General features: G+C 46.3%; 1 protein-coding gene and 1 pseudogene across 8 annotated transcripts in view; both read left to right on the top strand.

The window, feature by feature from the left end:
- LOC134928326 (polyamine-modulated factor 1-binding protein 1-like) overlaps nucleotides 1-23,894 on the top strand; it is an 817,199-nt gene that overhangs the window by 41,027 nt on the left and 752,278 nt on the right. For all 8 annotated transcript variants that reach the window (XR_010177892.1, XM_063923947.1, XM_063923945.1 and 5 more), the window contains exon 2: nucleotides 11,406-11,585. Coding sequence is in view for 7 of the 8 variants with exons in the window: in XM_063923947.1 (XP_063780017.1) it covers nucleotides 11,427-11,585 (159 nt within the window). In the remaining variant the exon portion in view is untranslated. The remainder of the gene's footprint in view (nucleotides 1-11,405; nucleotides 11,586-23,894) is intronic.
- Nucleotides 8,876-8,948, top strand: LOC134931217 (U2 spliceosomal RNA; annotated as a pseudogene).

The raw sequence follows: 23,894 nt of genomic DNA, 5'->3' as shown, positions 1-23,894 counted from the left end.
CTCTACCACTCAGAAGAGATCTTCTTCAACAAGGACTATTCATCTACCCGGACTTACGGCGACTTCGCTTGACGGCATGGAGGTTGAGCGGAAAATCCTAGCTCACAAGGGCCTTTCCAAGAAGCTTATTGCTACCATGGTTCAGGCCAGGAAACCTGTGATGCCAAAACACTATCATCATATCTGGAGAAGAAATGTCTCTTGGTGCGAGTAACACAAGTATCCGCCTGCGGAATTCCACTTGGGACGTTTCCTGCAGGCTGGTGTGGATAAGGGCTTATGTCTGGGTTCGATTAAGGTCCAGATTTCAGCTCTCTCAAATTTCTTTCAGAAGAAATTGGCAGCATTGCCAGAAGTTCAGATCTCCTTGCAAGGGGTACTCCACATACAACCTCCTTTTGTGCCGCCTACGGCACCCTGGGATCTGAATGTGGGGTTGGAATTTCTACAGTCCACCTGGTTTGAACCTCTGATGACGGTAGAAGACAAGTACCTCACGTGGAAGATGTGATGTTATTGGCCCTGGCTTTTGCTTGACGTGTCTCAGAATTGGGGGCCTTATTGTGTAAAAGTCCATATTTGATCTTTTACGAAGACAGAGCGGAGCTCCAGACTAGACAGCAGTTCCTGCCGAAGGTTGTCTCCGCGTTTCACCTGAATTAACCTATTGTAATTCCGTCTGGTTCTGACACTTCTGCTCCTCTGGAGGCATTGGATGCTGTGCGGGTCTTGTGGATCTATGTCAAGCGCACGGCTCCGGTCAGAAAGACGGTTTCCTTGTTCGTGCTTTATGATGTGCAGAAAAAGAGTTGCCCTGCTTTGAAGCAGTCCATTGCTCATTGGATTAGGCTCACTATCCAACAGGCCTATGTGTCGGCAGCCTTACCTGTTCATAAGTCTCTGAAGGCCCACTCTACAAGATCAGAGGGGTCTTCCTTGGCGGTTGCCTGTGGAGTCTCAGCCTTGCAACTATGCCGAGCAGCTACCTAGTCGGGGAAGAACACCTTTTGTGAAGTTCTACAAGTTTGATACCTGGCCAAAGAGGATACCCAATTTGGGCAGGTGGTGCTGCAGCAGTCTCTGCCCGTTCTGGAAGCTTTGGGACGTCCCCATTGTACTAGTTTCCCCCCAATATCCCTTATGGATGCTAGAGGAAATAGGATTTTAATACCTATCGGTAAAGCCTTTTCTCATAGACCATAAGGGATATTGGGCGCCCGCCTCAGTGTGTCGACTTTTCTGCAGGTTCTTGTTCTATAGTTACCTGTTCAGCTGTTGTTGTTGACAGCCGTTGCTGGTTGTTCTATGTTAGTGGTGTGCTGGTATGTAAATCTCACCACCTTCTGTTATCATGTTCCTTCTATCATATACTGTATGTCCTTTCTCCTTCAGGCACGTTTTTACCTATGACTGCCTGTGGGAGGGGGCATAGAGGGGAGGAGCCAGCACACCCAGTTGAAGAAATTTAAAGTGCACTGGCTCCTTTGGACCCCTTCTATACCCCATCGTACTAGTTTCCCCCAATATCCCTTATGGACTACGAGAAAAGAATTTACCGGTAGGTATTAAAATCTTATTTTGCCCTGGAAATTTTTTTCTCTCACACTCCTTTCCTGGTGTGAAAGTTTAGAAAAAACTGGTTGCAAGTCATTCTATCCCCGCCCACTTCAAAGTATGGATTGGCTACCATAATGTGCCAAGATCTAGTCAAACACACAATGGGCCAGATGTACTAAGCCTTTAAAAGTGATACCTTTCAGGGTGATAAAGTACCAGCCAATTAGCTCATGACTCATTTTACAGGCTGGGTTTGAAAAATGACAGTAAGGAGCTGTTTGGCTGGTACTTTATCACTATGAAATGTATAACTTTTCAAGGCTTAGTACATCTGGCCCAATATGTGGCATTTATATGTACCCACTGACAGACAACTTAGTCAAATGCTATAGGCTGCTTTTTCCTTTAGTACATGTAAATGATAATTATAAACTTATTGCAATGCACTTTCTGCTGCGGGGTACACTGGGCTCCACAGGGAATGACATTGGGGTGTAGAGTAGGATCTTGATCCGAGGCACCAACAGGCTCAAAGCTTTGACCTTCTTCCCAGAATGCCTAGCGCCGCCTCCTCTATGACCCCGCCTCCGTGCACAGGAGCTCAGTTTTGTAGTTGGTGCCATGCAGTAAGCAGGCATACAACAGGGGGGCTGCTCCAGCAGCCCTGAGAAGAAGCTTTTAAAAGAAATATGAAGACTTCAAGGGCTGCAGCAGAAGCACTGTCTGTGTTAGATGTCAGTCGGACATCTCCTGCTGCAGCTCCATCACCTCCCCCAGCGGCGCTGTACACTCCCACGCCCTGGTTGCCGGGTACCTACAGCGGAGGCTCTGGTTTTCTTCCAGTTAGTCACACACACGACCGCTGTTCTCCTGGATCGCGTGGCTGCACTCAGGGAGGAGGTAAGTGGGTCCCCCCCGGCGGGACCCGCTGTAAATCGCGATCCCGCGCGGCCGGTGGGAGGCGGGCTGCGCATGCTTGCGTGGACACTGTGGTAGTACAGGGACCCCACTAGACCACCAGGACAAGGGCACAGGTCGGTTTTCTCTCGTAAACCGTTTATATCAGCCCACAGTACCTGGTGGTGAAGTCCAGCAGGGGGATAAGGCTTTGACCTGTAACCCCTCCCTCAGCACCAGGGCGCCATTTAGAGTAAATGTTCCCGCCCTGGAGCTGCATATATCTCTCTCCCTCACTCCCTGTCAGCGTTTGGGCGCCATTAGGACAAGCTGAGCTGATCCTGGGACTGTTTGGGCAAATCCTCCTCTGTAAAGCCGCCTGCATGTCAGCGCTGTGAATTTTACAGGACACTTAAGTATTCTACATGTCTGCTGACAGTGTTACTAAAGAAAGAGTGCATTTAGTCAGGGTTATACAGTACAAGTACCCTGTGATATACATCCAGTCTTTACTGTGCATTGTTATATCTACTGAGTGTATAGCTATACATAGTACTAATCTGTATTGCTAGTCCAGTGCAGTTTTATTGCATGTCATAATTTCTGCATGGTACAATGTGACTATGTGTGTGTGCATATAGCTGCTGTGTTACCTCCATTTTGTGTATCACACTCAGATTGCTATCCCTTTATTCTATAACCTGAGGGGGCTAAGTGCGTCAGGTTTATCATTTAATATAAGTAGTTCACAGGATATACTCAGTGTGTATTTTTCTCTGTGATTTTTAGTCACCATATACCTCTTGAATTCCCTGTTTGCATTGTTACAGTGCACAGGGGGTTCTTGTCAGGTATTGTGCTGCTGATATTGTACTGGGTTGCCCTGCATTGAGCTTTTGATTATGTCAGCTACAATGGGCAATAGTGCTGGAGCTGATCCCACATGGCTTGGTGGTGACACTGCAGACACATTTGAGGAAAACATAGCAGCTGAGGGTTCAGGTTCTGGGGGATCCTTACCCCCAAGTGGGACTGTAGCAACGGGGGTTCATAATGACCCACCTTGGGCTACCTTCTCCACGCTATTGAATACGCTGGTAACTAGACTAACGCCCCCTATGGGACCTCCTGTGCCGGTGCAACCGCTTATGGTCCCTGCGGTTAACCCACCATGGGCAGATCAACTGTCCGCTCAGTTACAGAAATTGAACCAATCACTGACTACTCAGAAGTCTAACCCCTAAGACCAAAGGGGTCCTCTAAGCGGGCCATTACTTCCTCACAATCCACCAACGTCCCAGACTCCTCGTCTGGTGAGGATGGTGTTTATACTGACCCCACAGATTCTGATCCTGATGCTTCTGATGGGGATTCTGTTTCACAGGTGGATGCTCCTGACTTGTTGGAGGCTATCAGGACCATTCTTCAAATTACTGATGATCCGGAGCCTGATGCTGCCCCTAAGAAACCAGACAGGTTTAAACGTCGGAAAGTGGTTAAACAAGTTTTCCTCATTCTGACCATTTGGTTGACATTCCCTGCCAGTGGATTCGCAGGTGGCGCGTCTGGTGGTATCCTTAGCTCTGCCGTTCACTACCGTCACGTCTCTGAAAGAACCGACGGATAAGCGTGTGGAGGGTTGTTTAAAGGCAATTTACACCCTAACTGGTGCTGCGCATAGGCCCACCATTGCAGCGACATGGGCTGCAGAGGCTGTTGAAACGTGGGCTCAGGAGCTGGAGGCGGAGTTGTTTTCCAACGCCTCTGATCATGCTAGACAATGTCTGTCTTATATTGTCACAGCTTCTCATTACATTAAGGAGGTGGCTTCTGATGCCGGTATTCTGGCGGCCAAGGCTTCTACTACGTCCATTTTGGCTCGCCGGATTCTCTGGTTACGGTCCTGGTCTGTGGATCTGGACTCTAAGGAAACCCTGGAGGTACTCCCTTTTAAAGGAGACATTCTTTTTGGAGAAGACCTCAACAAGATAGTGGCTGACTTAGCCTCTGCTAAAACAGCATGTCTACCTTGTACTGCTCCTTCGGTGCCGAAGGCTAAAAGTACTCCATTTCGCTCCTTTCATCCTTCAGGGAAAGCAAAAGGTCAGGCGTACCCGAAACAGGTTCACACTTCCAAACCCAATAAGCCCAAACCCAAAAGGGCCTGGGCTACTCATCAGCCTGCTTCCAAAACTGACAAGCCTGCCGCATGACGGGGCAGGCCTCCCTCTCGGGGATCCCAGGGTGGGGGGCCGACTTCTACGGTTTACCCAGGAATGGTTGAGGACCACTTCCGATTCTTGGGTACGGGAAGTCGTCACTCGAGGTTACGCCATATACTTCAAGAATCGTCCCCCTCATCGATTTTGCCTGACAGATGGCCCTTCGGATCAGGTGAAGGCAAAAACTCTTTATTCGGTGGTACAGTCCCTTCTGGACACAGGAGTGGTAGTACTGGTGCCGCCGGCTCAGAGAGGCAAGGGGTTCTATTCGCCGCTGTTCCTAGTCCCGAAACCGGCCCATTCTCAACCTCAAGTCCTTGAAGAGGCAAGGGGTGCTATTCGCCGCTGTTCCTAGTCATCCCGGCCCATTCTCAACCTCAAGTCCTTGAACAAATTTGTGTGGGTCTCCAAGTTTCGTATGGAAACTCTTCGCTCTATTGTTCTGGCCTTGGAACCTGGGGATTATATGGTCTCCCTGGACATACAGGATGCTTACCTGTATATTCCCATCGCAGTATCAGATCAGCAGTACCTGAGGTTTGCGGTTGGCAACCTCCATTACCAATTTCGGGCGTTACCTTTTTGGTTTGACCACGGCTCCGCGAGTCTTCACCAAGGTCATGGCGGTAGTGACGGCTGTACTCCGCCGTCAAGGGATCAGGATCCTACCGTACTTGGACGACTTGTTGATCCTGGCAACTTCTCCAGAAATTCTCCTATGCCATCTGGATCTGATTATGCAGTGTCTGCAAGCCCACGGGTGGCTCATCAACTGGAAGAAATCTACCCTGGTCCCTGCTCAGAGCATGGTGCATCTGGGGGCGTTGTTGGACACTCACAACCAGCAGTTGTTCTTGTCTCAGGAGAAAGTCCTGAAGCTTCAGGACAGGATTCGATGCTTCCTATATCGTCCGCAAGTGTCGATACATTCGGCAATGAAAGTGCTAGGTCTCATGGTGTCGGCTTTTGACATGGTGGAGTACGCTTAATTCCATTCCCGCAGAACCTCTGCAGAAGTTGATTCTTGCCAAGTGGGACGGCCTGCCTCACCGGATCAGGTCTCAAATGATCTCCTTGTCTCCGGAGGTCCGTCTGTCACTGAGCTGGTGGCTTCAGGACCAACGATTGAGCAGGAGTCGTCCCAACTGGGTCCTTCTGACGACGGATGTCAGTCTGAGAGGTTGGGGCGCGGTGTTGGAGCAACAGTCCCTTCAGGGTCGGTGGACCAAGGAGGAGTCTCTCCCCCCAATAAACATTCTGGAACTGCGGGCGGTGTTCAATGCTCTGAAATTGGCCCAGCATTTAATACAGAACAGACCTGTTCAAGTACAGTTGGATAACGCCACCACAGTGGTGTATATCAATCATCAAGGCGGCACTCGAAGCCGCATGGCAATGAGAGAAGTATCAAGGATTCTTCAGTGGGCGAAACGCCATCTGCCAGCCATATTGGCAGTATTCATTCCGGGGGTCCTAAACTGGGAAGCGGACTTTCTCAGTCGACAGGACGTACGCGCCGGAGAGTGGAGCCTCCATCCAGAAGTGTTTCAACTCCTCGTGGACAGGTGGGGCCTTCCAGATGTGGACCCGATGGCGTCTTGACACAATCACAAGGTTCCGGTCTTCGGGGCAAAGACAAGGGATCCTCTAGCAGCGTTCGTGGACGCACTGGCAATTCCATGGAACTTTTGGCTGCCATACATGTTCCCTCCGGTGTCACTCCTGCCCAGAGTAATACGGAAGTTCAAACAAGAATGAGGAATCCTACTTCTGATCGCTCCCGCGTGGCCCAGACGGCATTGGTTCTCAGACCTTCAGGGTCTCTCGATAGAGCGTCCCCTCCTACTTCCGCAGCACCCAGATCTCCTCGTTCAGAGCCCCTGTGTATATCAGGATTTAGCCCGGTTGGCTTTGATGGCGTGGCTCTTGAAGCTTCCGTCTTGAGGGCCAAAGGATTTTCTGAGGCGGTCATTCAAACTATGTTGAATGCCCGGAAACCGGCTTCTGCTCGGATTTACCATAGGGTCTGGAATTCTTACTTTTCTTGGTGCGCATCTAACAATCATGACGCTTACAAGTTTAGTATGGCCAAAGTTTTGGCCTTTCTACAATAGGGCCTGGATTTGGGCCTTCGTCTGGCCTCCAACAAGGTTCATATTTCTGCCTTGTCGGTTTGGTTCCAGAGAAAAATTGCGACGTTACCTGATGTACATACGTTCACTCAGGGTGTGTTGTGGATTCAACCTCCCTATGTCCCGCCTGTGGCCCCTTGGGACTTACACAAAAAAGGAGGGTTTTTGATCCTGCACCGATGTAAATTCAAAGTACAAGGGTAATAGTATAAAGGCCAGAGATGGAAAATAATATTTTGGCAATTCCTATCTGTCCGCGTGGCGGTGCGCCCGGAGTAAAAAAAGGGGGAAAACAGGTATGTACGAAAAGAGAAAAGTATGACTCTTGTTTGGGCGCACTCTTGTGTTAACTAAATGTGCCCTTGGGACTTGTCAGTGATTTTGGAGGCCTTGCAAGGGGACCGTTTGAGCCTCTTGAATCTGCAGACCTTAAGTGGCTTTCTCTTAAGGTGTTGTTTCTGCTGGCTATTGCCTTTGCTAGACGGGTGTCAGATTTGGGTGCCTTATCTTGCAGGTTACCATATCTGATTTTTCACCGTGATCTTGCGGTTCTTAGAACACGTCCCGGGTATTTACCTAAGGTGGTGTCTTCTTTCCACCTTAATCAGGAGATTGTTGTTCCGGCCTTTGCCTCTCCTGAATTGTCTTCCAAAGAGTGGTCTTTAGATGTGGTAGGGGCTCTCTGTATCTACGTGAAGAGAACTACCTCCCATCAGGAAGTCGGATTCTCTATTTGTTCTATTTGGTTTTCACAAACATGGCTGGCCTGCTCACAAGCAGACCCTGGCCAGATGGATTAGAATGGTAATTGCACATGCTTATGTACAGGCTGGCCTTCCAGCTCCTGCTACCATAAAGGCCCATTCTACTCGGTCTGTTTGACCTTCTTGGGCGGCCCGCCGTGGTGCGACCCTTGAACAATTGTGCAAGGCGGCTACGTGGTCCTCAGTGAATACGTTCATAAGGTTCTATGCCTTCGATACTTCTGCCTCCCAGGATTCCTTTGTACGCCGGGTTCTTGTGCCCGCTACAGTGCGTCCCCTCCCACAAGGAACTGCTTTAGGACATCCCCAATGTCATTCCCTGTGGAGCCCAGTGTACCCCGCAGCAGAATACAAGATTTATGGTAAGAACTTACCGTTGTTAAATCTTTCTGCGAAGTACACTGGGCTCCACAGGGCGCCCACCCTGACGCACTTAGCTTCTTTGGGTTGGTATGGCATTAGCCGCTGACACTTTCTCCTGTCGTGAGAATGTGGTGTATGTGGCTACTAACAGTTGTCGTCTCTTTTGCCTGCTACTGCATTGGACTGGTTAACAAAAACTGAGCTCCTGTGCACGGAGGCGGGGTATAGAGGAGGCGGCGCTAGGCATTCTGGGAAGAAGGTCAAAGCTTTGAGCCTGTTGGTGCCTCTGATCAAGATCCTACTCTACACCCCAATATCATTCCCTGTGGAGCCCAGTGTACCTCGCAGAAAGAGATTTAACAACGGTTAGTTCTTACCATAAATCTCGTTTTTTGTTGGCATTAGAGACATACAGTGGTGACAGCTGTTTTGTCTTTATCAATGCACTATAACCTATGGCAATGGGTTCTCTCCATTTCATGCTAGTTCTCTGTAAATTGATTGGTTGTATTGGATCAGCTGCAAAATCCGTATCTCCCATTTGTTTTGATTTTAGCAAGACAGTGTCGATTCACAGAACTCCTAAAGGTTAGAGTACGGTTCCCCCAAAAGTGGGCGTATCTGGTTGCTTTGTATACATAGGAGGTGGGGGTTATGTTGTCTATATTTTGCATGTTTAAATATTTTAAGGCATAAAAATGGCTACTTCCTGTACAGGTTTCAGTGTATTTTGTCTACATGAGGCACCGCACCAACAATATTCTTTAAGTCGACACTGATGAAATGTTGACATGATTAGAATGTCAACAAAACGTTCCTGGTGGTTTGGCAATGACTTAACTTGTTTGGCGGCTCCAGCGGTGTCTTCAAGGTCCAGCGGTCAGCTGGCAGTAACTTCTGGCTGATCCTGCGGCGGTTTCGGCAGTATTTTATATCCGCTATCGCTTCTCGGCCTTTTGGCTAAGATCAAGTGTAGTATCTGCTTGAGGGAAACACTTGGTGGAGTACCTGTTCTTACACTGGGAGCGTGAGAGGTCCCTAGTGTGGAATGGAGAAACACCTTGTGGAGTACCATGCCGGGGTGTGGCAAGTCCTCTGGTCGAGAGTGGAGAAAAACTGGGCTTAGTATCCATCGTCCTAAGAATGGGTTGAAATAGGACCCCTTGCGCGGAGCGGGAACGGCCTGGTCTAGTATCTACTCTCGTAGTGGGGGTTGACCCTGGCACAGAGTGGGTATGAAGCTTAGTCTGGCTGGAGGTCGGGAGCAGCCTGAAGCCCAATGTTGCTATGTGCCCCTGGTGCTGGAAGAGCCATGGGTGCCTGAAAATGCACTGGTGAAGATGTCACACCATGCACTAGTATGGCACTTTTGCACTGAGCACCTCATCCTTCCTGTCTTCATCCACTTTCCTTTGCCCTGGCCTTTTGGCTAGGGCAAAGATAATTTTTATTTTTTCTCCGGCCTTCGGGCTGGGGCCTATTTATTTATTTATTCATTCATTCATTCACGTGTTTTGCACTTTTTTGCACTACACTGCACTTTTTTGTGTTTTTCGTGTGTTTGTCACGTTTTTGGTGGGATTTAGATGAGACCCTTATGGGCCACCCTCTCCCCTAGTTGTCGAGGCCCTCTCCTTTTGGGGAGGGCTGGAGACTGTTTCGTTCCCCAGGGGAAGCTTCGGCCAACCCTGGGGATACTCGAGACGAGTTCCTCTGCGCTTCAGCAAGGAGGGACCCACAGGCCCTTTTTCCCCTCAGTAGGCCTTTTAGCTTTGATGGGTTGGGAGTAATGGAGCCCTTCTCCTTTTGGAGAGGGTCCAAGTTTCTACGCCCCCAGCACTTTTTGCACAAGACACTGGGTGATGAAGCCATGCACCTCAGGCTTCAAGTAAAAAAAAAAAAAAGAATGGCTATCCGGTAATCCCTCCCCTTGTGACTGTCTCTAATATCCCCTGCCGCAGCATAATACTGGGAACACCACAGTTCACATATACTTTTACTCAGTAAAAACAGTTTTAGAAACTTATGCAGGTAAATATTACTGTGAGCAAGATGAATAGGATGTTTGCTTTAATTATACACACTTCTAGAGGATGAGTATGTTTGTTACTATGTTTTTTTTTCTTGTGCATCACTTTTTATATCTGTTACTCATTGTTTATATATTTGTCTATTTATGACCCTTCACAATTTACCCCTGAAAACTGTTAATCGCTGCATATCGCATTCCTTTCCAGCAAAACCAATTGATCAAAATAGGCTACAATCTGAAGGTAAAATTTTTTCTCCTGTGTCTTCAGAACAGCCAAAGAGTCTCCCATTAACAATGGGGCGGATGGAGCTCCAGCTTCAGGCCTCCACATAAAAATAGTCCCATCAGCATTGCGGCATGATGATTACCAGCCATCAGCTGGCCACATAAATGGCCATAAATCATAACTATTAGAATTATTGCCCTTATTTATAAATGAGTGATAAATTTCACTGTGAGTGATAAATTGCACCAGCCAATCAGCTCTTAACTGTCATATTTCAAACACAATCTGGTGCAATTTATCACTCACAGTGAAATTTAGCACTCATTGATAAATAAGAGCATATATTTAAATTTTTTTCACAAAATGATGCAATTTTTATATTTTTACATAATTAGGGAGACATTGGGGCTGATATTGTAGGGGGTATACATGCCCAGTTGGCTCTAGCCACATCCACACAACACTTGCCACATCTCCCCGATTCTTACAATAGGCCCTTGACTATTTTCAGCCCCAGGCCTTTAGTCCGGCCCTGCTCCCTGTGTGTTCTAGGATGCTGCCGGGTGGTCAGTTCCTGGTCCCTGCAGTTCTGCCCTCTCATTTGTGACATTAGGGTTGGGGGGTATTGCCCTGCTATGGCACTGGTTTTGGTTATGTGACTGAAAATAGAGGCCCTCATTGATGTCCGTAGCTGTGCCCTAGTGGTAAATAGTGCCCCCATACTACACTACGCGGCAATACTCCAAACACAGATATTTTCAGCGGACTGGCTGCAATTATTGCATTAATAAATAGGCCTCAATATCTCCTTAAGTAGATCGAAGCTATAGTCTTTGTAAAAGTCAGCTTAGACTAAACAAAGTGAAGTAAAGTCAGCTGCATTAGTAAACACAAATGTGGAAAACAGCAACAAGACATGCTGACCAGATTAAGCAAGTGGTTCTTGTTTGTAATTAATCTGAAACAGAAGCTATGACCGCATATTTCAGTTACATATTCGGCAAACACACAGACACCCATCCATTACAGTTGAACTATATTTGTCCATTTTCTGATTCACGTCGCATGATTCCCATTTGCTGTAACCATTCTGATTTTGTCAGACACATGGCTTTGCTAGACTCTCAGTACCACAAACTAATTATGATGCTTTTTAAAACATCTGTTTATAACATATTTCACTTCAATATATCTGACATCAATCTGTTACAGTTTAGCAGCAGTGACATTAAGATGAATGAGCTAAACTTGGAAGTTGGAATCCTGAAATCTGAATTGCATAAAAAGACCAGAGAGATGCAGGCGCTGGAAGCTCATGTACAACAGCAGAAGGAAAGCCTGGACAAGGCAAGTGATAAACTCAAGGACACAAAGAGGGCCGCTGCATGCAAGGTAATCAGGATTGGCCCACTGTGCGGGATTATTTCTTGCAATGCTGTCTTATAATATAAAATTGAGTCCCCACATGAACCTGGTCTCCTGGGGAACAATCAGCCAGAACACATTCCAAACATTTAGCAATTTAAGAAGTTAGGGCTGTAAAATTGACTGCATTAGCCATGGTTACAGGTTGTCCCCACTTAGCTTTGGCTCCATTATGATCCAAGGTATTAATGTAATATCAGCTGCATATGTTTTGTGGACTGTTATTCAGGAAGAAATTTCAGTAAGTGGAGTTGAAAATGTGTCGGCATCGGAACCAAGCTACTCTGACATTTTGGAATGTGTGGGGTTTTATATGTTCTTTTTACAGATGAAAAGAGGTAACTGTGAAACTTTGCCTACTTAGACCAGGGTTGGGCCATAAGCAGTCCTCCAGCTGTTAAACTACACATCCCAGCATGCCCTGCCAAAGTTTTGACATGCCCTGCTAGCAGAATTGTGGCATGGCATGCTGGAATGTGTAGTCCCACAGCAGCTGGAGGGCCGCTTATTGCCCACCACTGACTTAGACCGTTGCAACTCTACAGTGTATAATGTTTATCAGAGTTTAAGTGATTTGTTACCTGTGTGCATACAAAGTAGTAACTAGCTCACCCTGCTGATCAGGTGTTGTGTATGTATTTAGCACCAACCATAAATTATTGGGCACACCATAGCAAAGATTTGCACATACTGTACCAAAAACCTGCAATTTACCCTTGTCATCCACTCCATCTGCTAATTGCTGACAGATTTTTCTTCTCCATCTTAATACACTTCTTACCTCTGCAATGCAACATTAACATGCTTAGCTATCGATAGAGATGACTGAATTATGTATACATTCCTCAATTGTGGCCCAAATATTTTACAATCTAGTTAGACCTAGGAAGTTTATACAGATGTAGCCATGCTCATCTTTGCTGTGAGGCAGTTTGCTGCATGGCGTGTTGGGCGTTGACTTATCGCAGCCGATGATCACGCAATTTTCTCTTACTTCCTAAAGGATGCTGGGGTCCATATTAGTACCATTGGGTATAGATGGGTCCACCAGGAGCCATTGGCACTTTAAGAGTTTTAATAGTGTGGGCTGGCTCCTCCCTCTATGCCCCTCCTACCAGACTCAGTTTAGAAAATGTGCCCGGAGGAGCCGTCACAGCTAGGGGAGCTCTACAGAGCTTCTTTAGAAAAGGTTGTTGTTTTTTTTAGAGTCCCTATCTGATCTTCCATGAAGATAGGGCAGAACTTAGGACTCGTCCACAGTTTCTGCGTAAGGTTGTACCGGCTTTCCATATCAACCAGCCTATTGTGGTGCCAGTGGCTACTGACTCCTCAATTGCTTCAAAGGCCTTGGATGTTGTGAGGGCTTTGAAGATTTATGTGAAGAGGACAGCTCGTCATCGAAAGACTGACTCCTTGTTTGTCCTCTATGATCCCAAGATAATTGGCTTCTAAGCAGTCGATATCACGCTGGATCAGGTTCACTATCCAGCATGCATATTCTACGGCAGGATTGGCATGTCCAAAATCTGTAAAGGCCCATTCTACTCGTAGAGTGGGCTCTTCCTGGGCGGCTGCCCGGGGTGTCTCGGCTGTACAACTTTGCCGAGCTGCTGCTTGGTCTGGATCGAACACGATTGCCAAAGTTCGATACTTTGGCCTCTGATGACCTCAAGTTTGGTCAAGCAGTCTTGCAGGAGCCTCCGCGCTCTCCCTCCCGTACTGGGAGCATTGGTACATCCCCATGGTACTAATATGGACGCCAGCATACTCAAGGATGTAAGAGAAAATAGGATTTTAATTACCTGTCGGTAAATCCTTTTCTCGTAGTCCGTAGAGGATGCTGGGCGCTTGCCCAGCGCTTCATTTTCCTGCATTGGTTTTATAGTTCAGTACTGCCTGGTTCCTAGGTAAGTTCTGCGTTGTTTACTGTTTCAGTACTGTTTCAGCTGTTGCTGAGTTGTTCCGGCATGTTGGCCGGATTTGCCTGTTGTGTGAGCTGTTATGAATCTCGCAACTCTCTGTGTAATTCCTTCTCTCGAAGTATGTTGTCTCCTCGGGCACAGTTTCTAGACTGAGTCTGGTAGGAGGGGCATAGAGGGAGGAGCCAGCCCACACTATTAAACTCTTAAAGTGACAATGGCTCCTGGTGGACCCGTCTATACCCCATGGTACTAATATGGACCCCAGCATCCTCTACGGACTACGAGAAAAGGATTTACTGGCAGGTAATTAAAATCCTATTAATTCCATTAAAAATGAATGGAGCGATCGCCGGCTGTGAATAGTCGCAGCCCGGTATGCTATGCAGCATGCCGTGTCACAGCAAAGATGAGCATGGCTACATCTGTAGGTACACTTTATTTCTCTAGCATCCATAAGGGATATTGGGGATACATTAGTATGATTGCTATAGACAGGGTCCAAAGGAGCCAGTGCACTTTAAATTTCTTCCACTGGGTGTGCTGGCTCCTCCCCTCTATGCCCCCCTCCACAGGCAGTTTAGAAAAAAGTGCCCTCAGGAGAGGATGCTAGCTCCAGAGTTTTTCTTCATTTTATTTTAAACTTTTGTTTATTTTGGTATGCTGTTTAGGCAACAGCATACCTGCGTAGTGGGAATTAAGGGAGGGGACGGTCACCGGCCTCGCAAGGTGCAGAGCCGCTTCCCCGCTGCAGGACCACCGTCCTGAGGGGTTGTTTGTGCAGCGGGGCACTGCGCCTTGGCTGTCGCAACCGCAGCATGCCGCACAAGGTGATCGTCGGTGGTGAGTACACACTGGGGACACCGCTAGGGGGTCCCCTGATTCTTGGTGCGGCAAAAGCGCAGTTGAGGCATATGGGTCCCTCCTGGGGGGGGACCCACTATAGCCCCTGTGTGAGACTGGCTAGCGATGACTGTTCTAAACATTCATGTGAGGCTACAGCATGGTTAGGAGACAGGGCCAGTATAAATATATATAGGTAGCTCTGGCGCCATTACGGGGGGCGGAGCTACATCAGAGTGGGCTCAGCGGCATTTTGGTGCTTTCCGCTGCATAAGCAGCAGCAGCAGCCTCACACAGCTCCTCCAGACTGTCACACGCTGGATCACTGGTACAGGGTGTTGATTAGGGGGAGAGCCGCTAAGTGTGCACAGATATTATTGCTCTGAGGGAATTATATTATATAAGCAGTTCTCGCTGTTATGTAAAAATGCTGACAGCCTCACTGGGGCTCTGCAGCATTGGGTGTGTTAGTGTCCTCTCTTGCTCTGTGTCTCCTCTCACGTGCAATAGGGCAGGCTTGCATTGTAATCAGTCTGTTTTGTATGTGTATTGTGTGTTTTCACTATGGTAAAACAAAAGTTATGCAGTGTATGTAATGCCAGGTTCTCCCCTCTTTCATCTGGTTCCATATCATGTGAGCAGTGTAGTCAGTCCTCACAAAATGCTGAGGACAATGAGGGGGAGAGTCACGAGCCCACCTGGCTGGGGACTATCAAAACTATGATGTCTGATATGTCATCTCAGCTCACTGCAAATGCCAACAAAACACAAGAACTACAAAAAGCAGTAGCAGATCTAGCTGCCAGGGCTGATGTTTCCCATCCTCCCCTGTCTAATACAGGTGCTCAAAAACATGCTTTCCCTGCACTTCTATCAGATTCTGATGATGATATACAGGATGATGGGGACGGTGTGGATCCCTTAGGTGGGGATTCCACTCCTACACAGGGTATTGAACCCCTCATTTTAGCTATAAGGGATGTGCTAAAGCTCCCCCTAGAGGACACTGCAAATCAGCAGTCGTTTCTCCTCCCTCAAGACAAACTGACTGTCACATTTCCTGATTCTAAGAATTAGATGATTTATTTAAGCCAGCCTGGAAGAATCCAGATCATAAATATCAGGTCTCAAAAAGGTTTTTGCATGCTTTCCCCTTTGCCCCTGAGGGTAGAATGTTCTGGGAAGATTATCCGGCTGTAGATGTCTCAGTCTCTCGCCTCTCTAAGAAGGCGGTGCACCTGGCTCCGGGCTCCTTTATGGTAAAGGACCCAGGGGATAGGAAAATTGAGGCCACACTGAAATCTACCTACATTGTTGCAGGTGTATCTCAAAGACCCGTAATTGCAGGTTGCTGGATGACGCATGCAATTCACTCCTGGGCTACTCAAATTCAGGAGGGTCTCTAGGGTGACATGACCCTAGTTACTATGGTGACTTTCCTAAAACACATTCAGGACATGGCAAGAGTCCTCTGTGACTCCCTAAAAGAGATTGGCAATATTAATGCTAGAACCACTGCTATGGCTGTGTCAGCACGCAGAGCCATTTGGTTGCATCAGTGGATTGCAAATGTTGACTTCAAACGCAATGTGGAATCTCTCCCCTTTACAGGTGAATGGCTCTTCGGAGGCAAATTGGACGCATGGATCTCCAAAGCTACTGCTGGGAAATCCGCGTTTCTTCCCTCGGGGGCTCCGCCTGCTAGACGTACCTACCCGGGACCGTCTACTCAGTCCTTTCAGTCCACCAGATTTCGATCTAGGGCCAGAGGTGCATAAAATGCCGCTAGAGGCACCAGGGGTAAACCTAAGAAATCAGCCGTTGCTGGCTCTCAAAAACAGAGCAGTTCAGTTTCCGCAAAGACCTCAGCATGACGGTGCCCGCCCACCCTGGGAGGATCTCAAGGTGGGAGCCCGGTTACATCACTTCAGCCACATCTGGGAAAGTTCCTGCCAGGACGCCTGGGTAAGGGACCTTATTACTCAGGGTTACAAGCTGGAGTTCGACGGTGCTCCTCCCCAACGATTTTTTAAATCAAGCTTACCAGCTTTGGAAAATATGCGTGTTACACTACTACAGGCCATCACCAAGTTTGTCCAGTCCCAAGTCATTGTTCCAGTACACCTGTAACAGCAAGGACAAGGTTACTACTCAAGTCTGTTCGTTGTGCCAAAACCAGACGGGTCGGTGAGGCCAATTTTGAACCTTAAGTCCTTGAATCCTTAACTAAAGGTTTTCAAATTCAAGATGGAATCTTTGAGAGCAGTGATCACAGGTCTGGAACGTCAGGAATTCCTAGTGTCCCTGGATATCAAGGGGCGCCTACCTCCATATCCCAATTTGGCCCCCTCATCAGGCCTATCTGAGGTTCGCCCTGCTGAACGATCACTGCCAGTTTCAGGTGTTACCCTTTGGCCTTTCTACAGCTCCGAGGGTGTTTAATGGCTGAAATGATGTTCCAGCTCAGGGTCCAGGGGGTCAACGTGGTCTCTTACCTGGACGATCTCCTGATAAAAGCGAGTTCCAGGGAGCTCCTACTGCTCCATATAGCTTGCACTATACACCTTCTGTCACACCACGGGTGGATCCTCAATTTACAGAAGTCCCACTTGAAGCCATCTCAGCGGCTCCTGTTTCTGGGAATGCTACTGGATACTGTAGCGCAGAAAGTGTTCCTCCCAGAGGACAAAGTGAGAACTCTCCAGGAAATGGTTTGCATGGTTCTCCGACCGACTCGAGTCTCCATTCCTCTTTGCATAAGATTGTTGGGAAAGATGGTAGCCTCATTCAAGGCCATCCACTATGGACGGTCCCATGCCTGACCCCTTCAACTGGACTTCCTGAACAAGTGGTCTGGTTCCCATCTTCAGATGCACCGGATGATTCAACTGTCACCCCGGGCCAGGATTTCACTCCTGTGATGGCTGCAGTCTTCCAAACTCCAGGAAGGTTGACGCTTCGGAATTCAGGATTGGATTCTCCTCACGACGGATGCGAGTCTGAGAGGATGGGGGGCTGTCACCCAAGGGGTGCAGTTCCAGGGCAGGTGGTCTGCCCAAGAGGCCCTTCTACCAATCAACATCCTGGAACTTCGGGCTATCTACAATGCCCTAATTCAGGCCTCCCTTCTACTCCGGGATCAAGCAATCCAGGTACAGTCGAACAACGCCACGACTGTGGTGTACATCAATCGACAAGGAGTGACAAAAAGCAGGGCCTGCATGCGAGAAGTCTCAAGAATACTCCTCTGGGTGGAAAGAAATGCACTAGCACTGTCCGCAGTCTTTCTTCCGGGAGTGGACAATTGGGAAGCGGACTTCCTGAGTCGCCACGATCTCCACCCAGGGGAGTGGGGCCTACATCCTCAAGTGTTTCAACAGATCATCGACCGGTGGGGTTACCCACAGATCGACATGATGGCGTCTTGCCTCAACAAGAAACTTTGCTCCTATTGCTCGCGAACCAGAGACCCTCAGGCGTTCGCAGTGGATGCACTGACGTTGCCTTGACCTTACCAGCTGGTCTACATATTTCCTCCGATTCCGTTGATTCCAAAGTTGCTCAATAGGATCCGGCAACAAGGAGTACAAGCAATTCTACTTACCCCGGAGAGCGTGGTATGCGGATCTTCTGGACATGTCCGTCGAAGACCCTTTGCCTTCGACGGACATGTCCAAAATCGTACATAGCCAAAATCGTAACGTGTAGTCCATATCGGTGGTTCTGGGCTCCAGGGAGTTCAAGGGAAATCGCATATTGCATATTGCAAATCGGCCACATAGGCAGAATCGCACCGTGTGTAGGCCCCTATAGACTGTCCCAAAGCTTCTCTATTGTGTGATAGTTGGGAATCTTTCCCTGACCATTACATGGCAGAGGGACACAAACTGTAACAATCATGTTGTCCCGATCTACAATATAAAATCATTGCGTTGTTTTCCCCCATAATATAAAGTTCCTATCCAATTTAAAACATTTGTATCTTCCCATATACTGTAAATTACCTTTGACACATTTTTATTAAACAACTATCTTTTAATATGTTACTTGATCTTGGATGAATAAGATCTTAGTGGGTCTATTCATGAAGCAGTGAAAAGCGTGGAGAAGTGAGCCTGTGGAGAAGTTGCCCATGGCAACCAATCAGCTGCCCCGTACAATTGTATAGTATGCAAATTATAAAGGTTACGTCAATGCTGATTGGTTGCCAGGGGCAACTTCCCCACCGGCACACTTCTCCACAGTTTTCATTGCTTCATGAATAGACGCCTAGATCGCTTGTCACTTGGTATGTTATGCAGGAACCAACCAGTCAATTGCAACTGAATCAAATTAGCATCCATCTCTGAATCTTCCTCAACGGAAGATTGAAGTGTATAGATAATTCCCCAAATTTGGATGAGCTCTGATTAGTATAGCAGCTCAAGTGGTCTTTTGTAATTCATACTTTACAAACACTGATCCATTTTTATACAGGTTGAGGCAAATTAAAACCTCCCAGATTTTAAAGGTTAACAAAAAAGCCATGGCAAATGCTATTAAAAATTGTAGTAGATAGGGGGTGATTCAGACCTGATCGCTGTGTTGCTAATGTTGCTGTCCTGTGATTGGATAATCACCACCCAAGGGGGAGTGGAATTCGCCCGTGCAAGTGTTCAATCGCATGTGGACAGCTGCAAATCCATCGCACGGAATAAGAGCGGCTAAAGTAGAAACTGAAAAGCTAGTTGCAAAGCAAAGTAAATCAAACCCCAAAAAGTTTTTTAAATACATCAACGGCAAAAGATTAAAAAAGAAGAGTATTGGTCCTTTAAAGGACAAGCTGGGTGTCTTAATCAAAGATGATAATGACATAGCTGAAGAACTAAATGAGTTTTTCTCATCTGTATTCACAAGAGAGGACCAGATGCAGGGTTTAGCACATAACCTCAGCAACAATATTGTCCCACTGGTAAGTGCTTATTTAAGTGAGGAAGTAGTCTGTGACCAATTAAAAAAAAAATTAAGATTAATAAATCACCTGGTCTCGATGGAATTCAACGTAGGGTTCTCATGGAGCTACACTCTGAACTAGCAAGACCACTATTTTTGATATTCAGTGACTTGCTTACATCAGGCATGGTTCCCAAAGACTGGCGTATAGCGGAAGTTGTGCTGATATTCAAAAAGGGAAGTAAACCTGCACCGGGTAACTATAGACCAGTAAGTCTTACATCTATAGCGGGGAAAGTACTGGAAGGTATTCTAAGGGATTGTATACAGCAGTTCCTTGAAGCCAATAAGGTTATTAATAGGAACCAACATGAATTTGTGAAGGATTGATCATGTCAAACAAACTTATTAAGCTTTTATGAAACAGCGCGAACCTAGATCATGGTAAGGAGGTGAATGTAATCTTTTTAGACTTTGCTAAAGCTTTTGACACAGTACCGCACATGAGACTTATCTATAAGCTACAAGAACTGGGGCTAGGAAGCATAATATGCACTTGGGTTAGAAATTGGTTGGATAATAGGGAGCAGCGTTCCATTTGTGGTAAATGGTACACATAACATCACATATCTTGTCTTTCTTTACTCTCACACCCTCCTGACCCTTGGCCAACATTGCTGGGTGATCATATCATACAACCCATTAAGAACCTAGCAATCTGGTGGACCTTTATGCAATAGATAGGCATTGTAACACAAGGATTTCCCTATAGATTGTAAGTTTGCGAGCAGGGCCTTTCTACCTCTATGTCTGTCTGCTTTTACCCAGTTTTGTTCTATTAATGTTGTTCTAATTGCAAAGCGCAACGGAATATGCTGCGCTATACAAGAAACTGTTAATTAATAAATAAATAAATAAATAAATAAATGGAACTTTTTCGAATTGGACTAAAGTACTAAGTGGCGTGCCACAAGGGTCTGTACTTGGACCACTATTGTTCAACATTTTCATAAATGATCTAGCAGTAGGTCTTGAGAGAATGGTGTCAATTTTTGTAGGCGATACCAAACTGTGTAAGGTTATAAATTCGGAGGGAGATGCTGAGCCTCTGCAGAACGACTTATTTAAACTGGAAGCATGGACCGCAAAATGGGGAATGAGGTTCTATACAGACAAATGTAAGGTAATACACTTTGGTAGGAAGAACAAAAATACCACCTACATATTAAATGGGGTAAAATTATCTGTACTGGAAAAAGACTTAGGTGTTCACATAGATAACAAACTTAGCAATAATACCCAAAGTAGGATTGCAGCAAAGAAGACAAACAAGGTAATAGCATGCATAAAGCGGGGAATTGATGCAAGGCGTGAGTGTGTTATACTCCCATTATATAAATCTCTAGTGAGGCCACATCTCAAATACTGTGCACAATTTTGGGCACCATACTTCAAAAAGGATATCCAGAAATTACAAAAGGTTCAGAGACGGGCAATCAAATTGATTAAGGGGGTGGAGACGTTAGAATACGAGGAAAGGCTTGATAGGCTAGGCATGTTCACACGGGAAAAGAGGAGATTAAGAGAGGACATAATTAACATTTACAAATATATAAGGGCATAATACGCAGAGCTTGCGGAGGAGTTGTTTTTGGTAAGATCAACGCAAAGGACACGTGGTCATCCATTTAGGTTAGAGGAGAGGAGATTTCGCACACTGAAACGAAAAGGTTTCTTCACAGTAAGGACAATACGTATTTGGAATTCCCTGCCTGAAAGAGTAGTAATGACGGACTCGGTCATTACTTTTAAAAATAGGCTACATTAGTTCCTAATGGATAAGGATATACAGGGTTATGCTGGGTAGATCACGCACTTTAGGTAAAATAAAAAAAAAGAGGAATAAATAGAACGGTTGACATTCACACCAGATAAAATTAGTCCTAAAAATAATACAGTGTAGGAGACCACCACAAATTGAACTCGATGGACAAACTGTCTTTTTTCAACCTCAGAAACTATGTTACTGTTACTTCTCTCAGTGTGTGTTAAGCCCAGGAATTACTCCTACAGTACTAAAAGTACTTCCTGTTCGAGTCAGGAGCTGACTTCAGACACCCTCCCTGAAAACTGTTGGTAACGCCTGTATTTTTCCGGACACTTCCAGTAAACTGTCAGTTACCACCCACAAATGGACTCTTCCTGTCAATCACCTTGCGAACGCCCGTGAGAATGACATTTTCACACCATCCTGTCGCTGACCAGCGATGCCCGTTGTTGGCCGAAGCGCCTGCGCATAGCAGTGCATATACATGCGCAGTTATTACCTGATCGCACAGCAGCGATCAGGTATGAATCGGGCCCATAATCTAAAAGTGAATGGAATGCAGATTATTACTTATTGGTTTTGAATATGATAGTCATTTCTTGGCATACAGCAGCCTTCAGTTTATTAAAGGTTCTTGGTCGATGTTTGTAGACCTCAGTTATCAGATAGCCCCGTTGGCTGTGTAGAAGCCTTTCATGAAGCTGATGAGGATGGTTTTCTACCCAGTAATGAAAGTTCTGCTTGTTAACATAGCCAGACAAAAGAAAGTGAGCTTTGTCAAGAAATTGTAGCGCTAATGCCGGAAATGACCCTCCGAGTGATGCGAGTCTTCAGAAATCAACTACAAATGTATATCAAGAATGATGACCTCCATCTGGACGATATCATATTCAAAACCAATTGAAAATAAATTGTATTCCATGCACTTTTAGGTTATGGGGGTCATTCCGACCTGTTCGCACGCTGCGGTTCATCGCAGCAGTGCGAAAGGGTCGGTTCTGCGCCTGTGCGGCAGATGCAATGCGCAGGCACGTCGCAACAACGCCGGGAACGAAGAAAACGGTCGCAGCGTGGATCGTAAGAAGATTGACAGACGGGAGGCGGATCGGGGCGTCTACTCACCGTTTTCCGGGCGTGGAGATCCGAACGCAGGCGTGCCGAGGCGTTTGGAGGGCGGATGTCTGACGTCAATTCCGGGACCTTCATCACCGGATTCATCGCACAGGGTAAGTAACTGCAGGGCTAGTCTTGTTTTACACACAACTTTTTTGGCATAGCAGGGCTGCACAAGCGATCACAGCCTTGCTATGCTAAAATACATTCCCCCATAGGCGGCATCTAGTTGATCGCACGAGCAGCATAAAGTTGCTACGTGCGATCAACTCGGAATGACCCCCTATGTACTAACATTTTGACTCACATTTACCATGCCTTTTTTGTTAACCATTAAAATCTGGGAGGTTTTTTTTGCCTCACCCTGTATATATTTTTCTGTATTGAGGAGACCCTTTGTCATGAACAAGACCCTATTGGCTAGTCACATCACCCAAATTCTGCATGGCTACACCTGAAAATTATGAACAGGGAATTGGTGAACAGGAAGAGTACAAAGCGTACCTCTTTGTAGTCCTGGTCCTTGATTTCTTCTCTTCATTGACATTTTTGTAGATATAAAGAATATTTTTCTTTCAAAGTCATACAACCAATTTTCACTGCAGTGTTATTTCTTGGAATTAGGGAAGTTTAGTTTAATTTGCAAGACTACAGTGCCTCTGAGTAATTTGGAGATGTGATACAAACCCTCTGTTGCATGTGATCTTTCCATGACCCCCCTTACCAAGAACTTTTTACACACTGCCTCTGCTGGGTAGAGGGGGGCGATGAGTTTCTTCAATTTACAACAAATTAGATCTGCTCTTTGCTATGTCTTTTCAGTAGATAGTTACCATAATTGCACTTAAATTGGTTTCAGAAAAACAGATGTTACCTTATAAAATCATTTTCATTTGTTGGACTATAATTTAAAAAAAAACCCTTGATGTTCTTATTTTTCCTTGCTGATTCTCTGCTTCTGTGCAGAGGGAGAATAAAATTGACGGCATCGCAACTCTAGGCTGCAATTGCTGCATTAACTAGATTAATATATATATTTTTTATCTGGCAAAGCAAGACTTCTCTGGTATGCATGGGAAGTATCGGCCCATGTGAAGCAACATAAGAAGGTACTCACATATTGCGCTGCACATCAAAGAGAATTATTATAAGTGTATAATATAAATTCTTTTCTAGACTCCTCTGGGTTGTTAAAATGTATCAAATCCCAACTGTTTTCTTCATAACTTCATGTTTTAGAATAGAGAATTTTGCATTTTAAGCAGCTATCATGGTGAATTCTCAGGTGTTTATTTAACCCTTCTCTGACAATTCTTAAGGTAATACGAGTCTATTAATTCTGTCGTCCCAGCCAACACTAGTATCTGCATTGTCTTGCTTGACCCGGCAGTTGGGCATTGTCAAGTTAGATGGATAATGGACCCGGATTGGGTGCTTGAGAAGCTGAATGGACAGTCTCTTTAAATAATAGCCGGGCTGCCGCATGAAGCTCTTTTTCATAAGTTTAGTAAGAAAGAATTAAACAGAAATGAACCTGTGTTGAACCCCGGGAGACCACTACGGTGATCCTGGTTGTGAGGAACTACCCCTGGAAGGCTTGGTGACTGCGGTAGCAGAAGCAAAGTGCCAAGGGTGCTGCGG

The sequence above is a fragment of the Pseudophryne corroboree genome, chromosome 5, assembly GCF_028390025.1.
Source record: "Pseudophryne corroboree isolate aPseCor3 chromosome 5, aPseCor3.hap2, whole genome shotgun sequence".
Classification (NCBI taxonomy): Eukaryota; Metazoa; Chordata; class Amphibia; order Anura; family Myobatrachidae; genus Pseudophryne; species Pseudophryne corroboree.
Note: the sequence above shows the minus strand (reverse complement) of the source record. Positions and strands in the feature narration are given on the sequence as shown.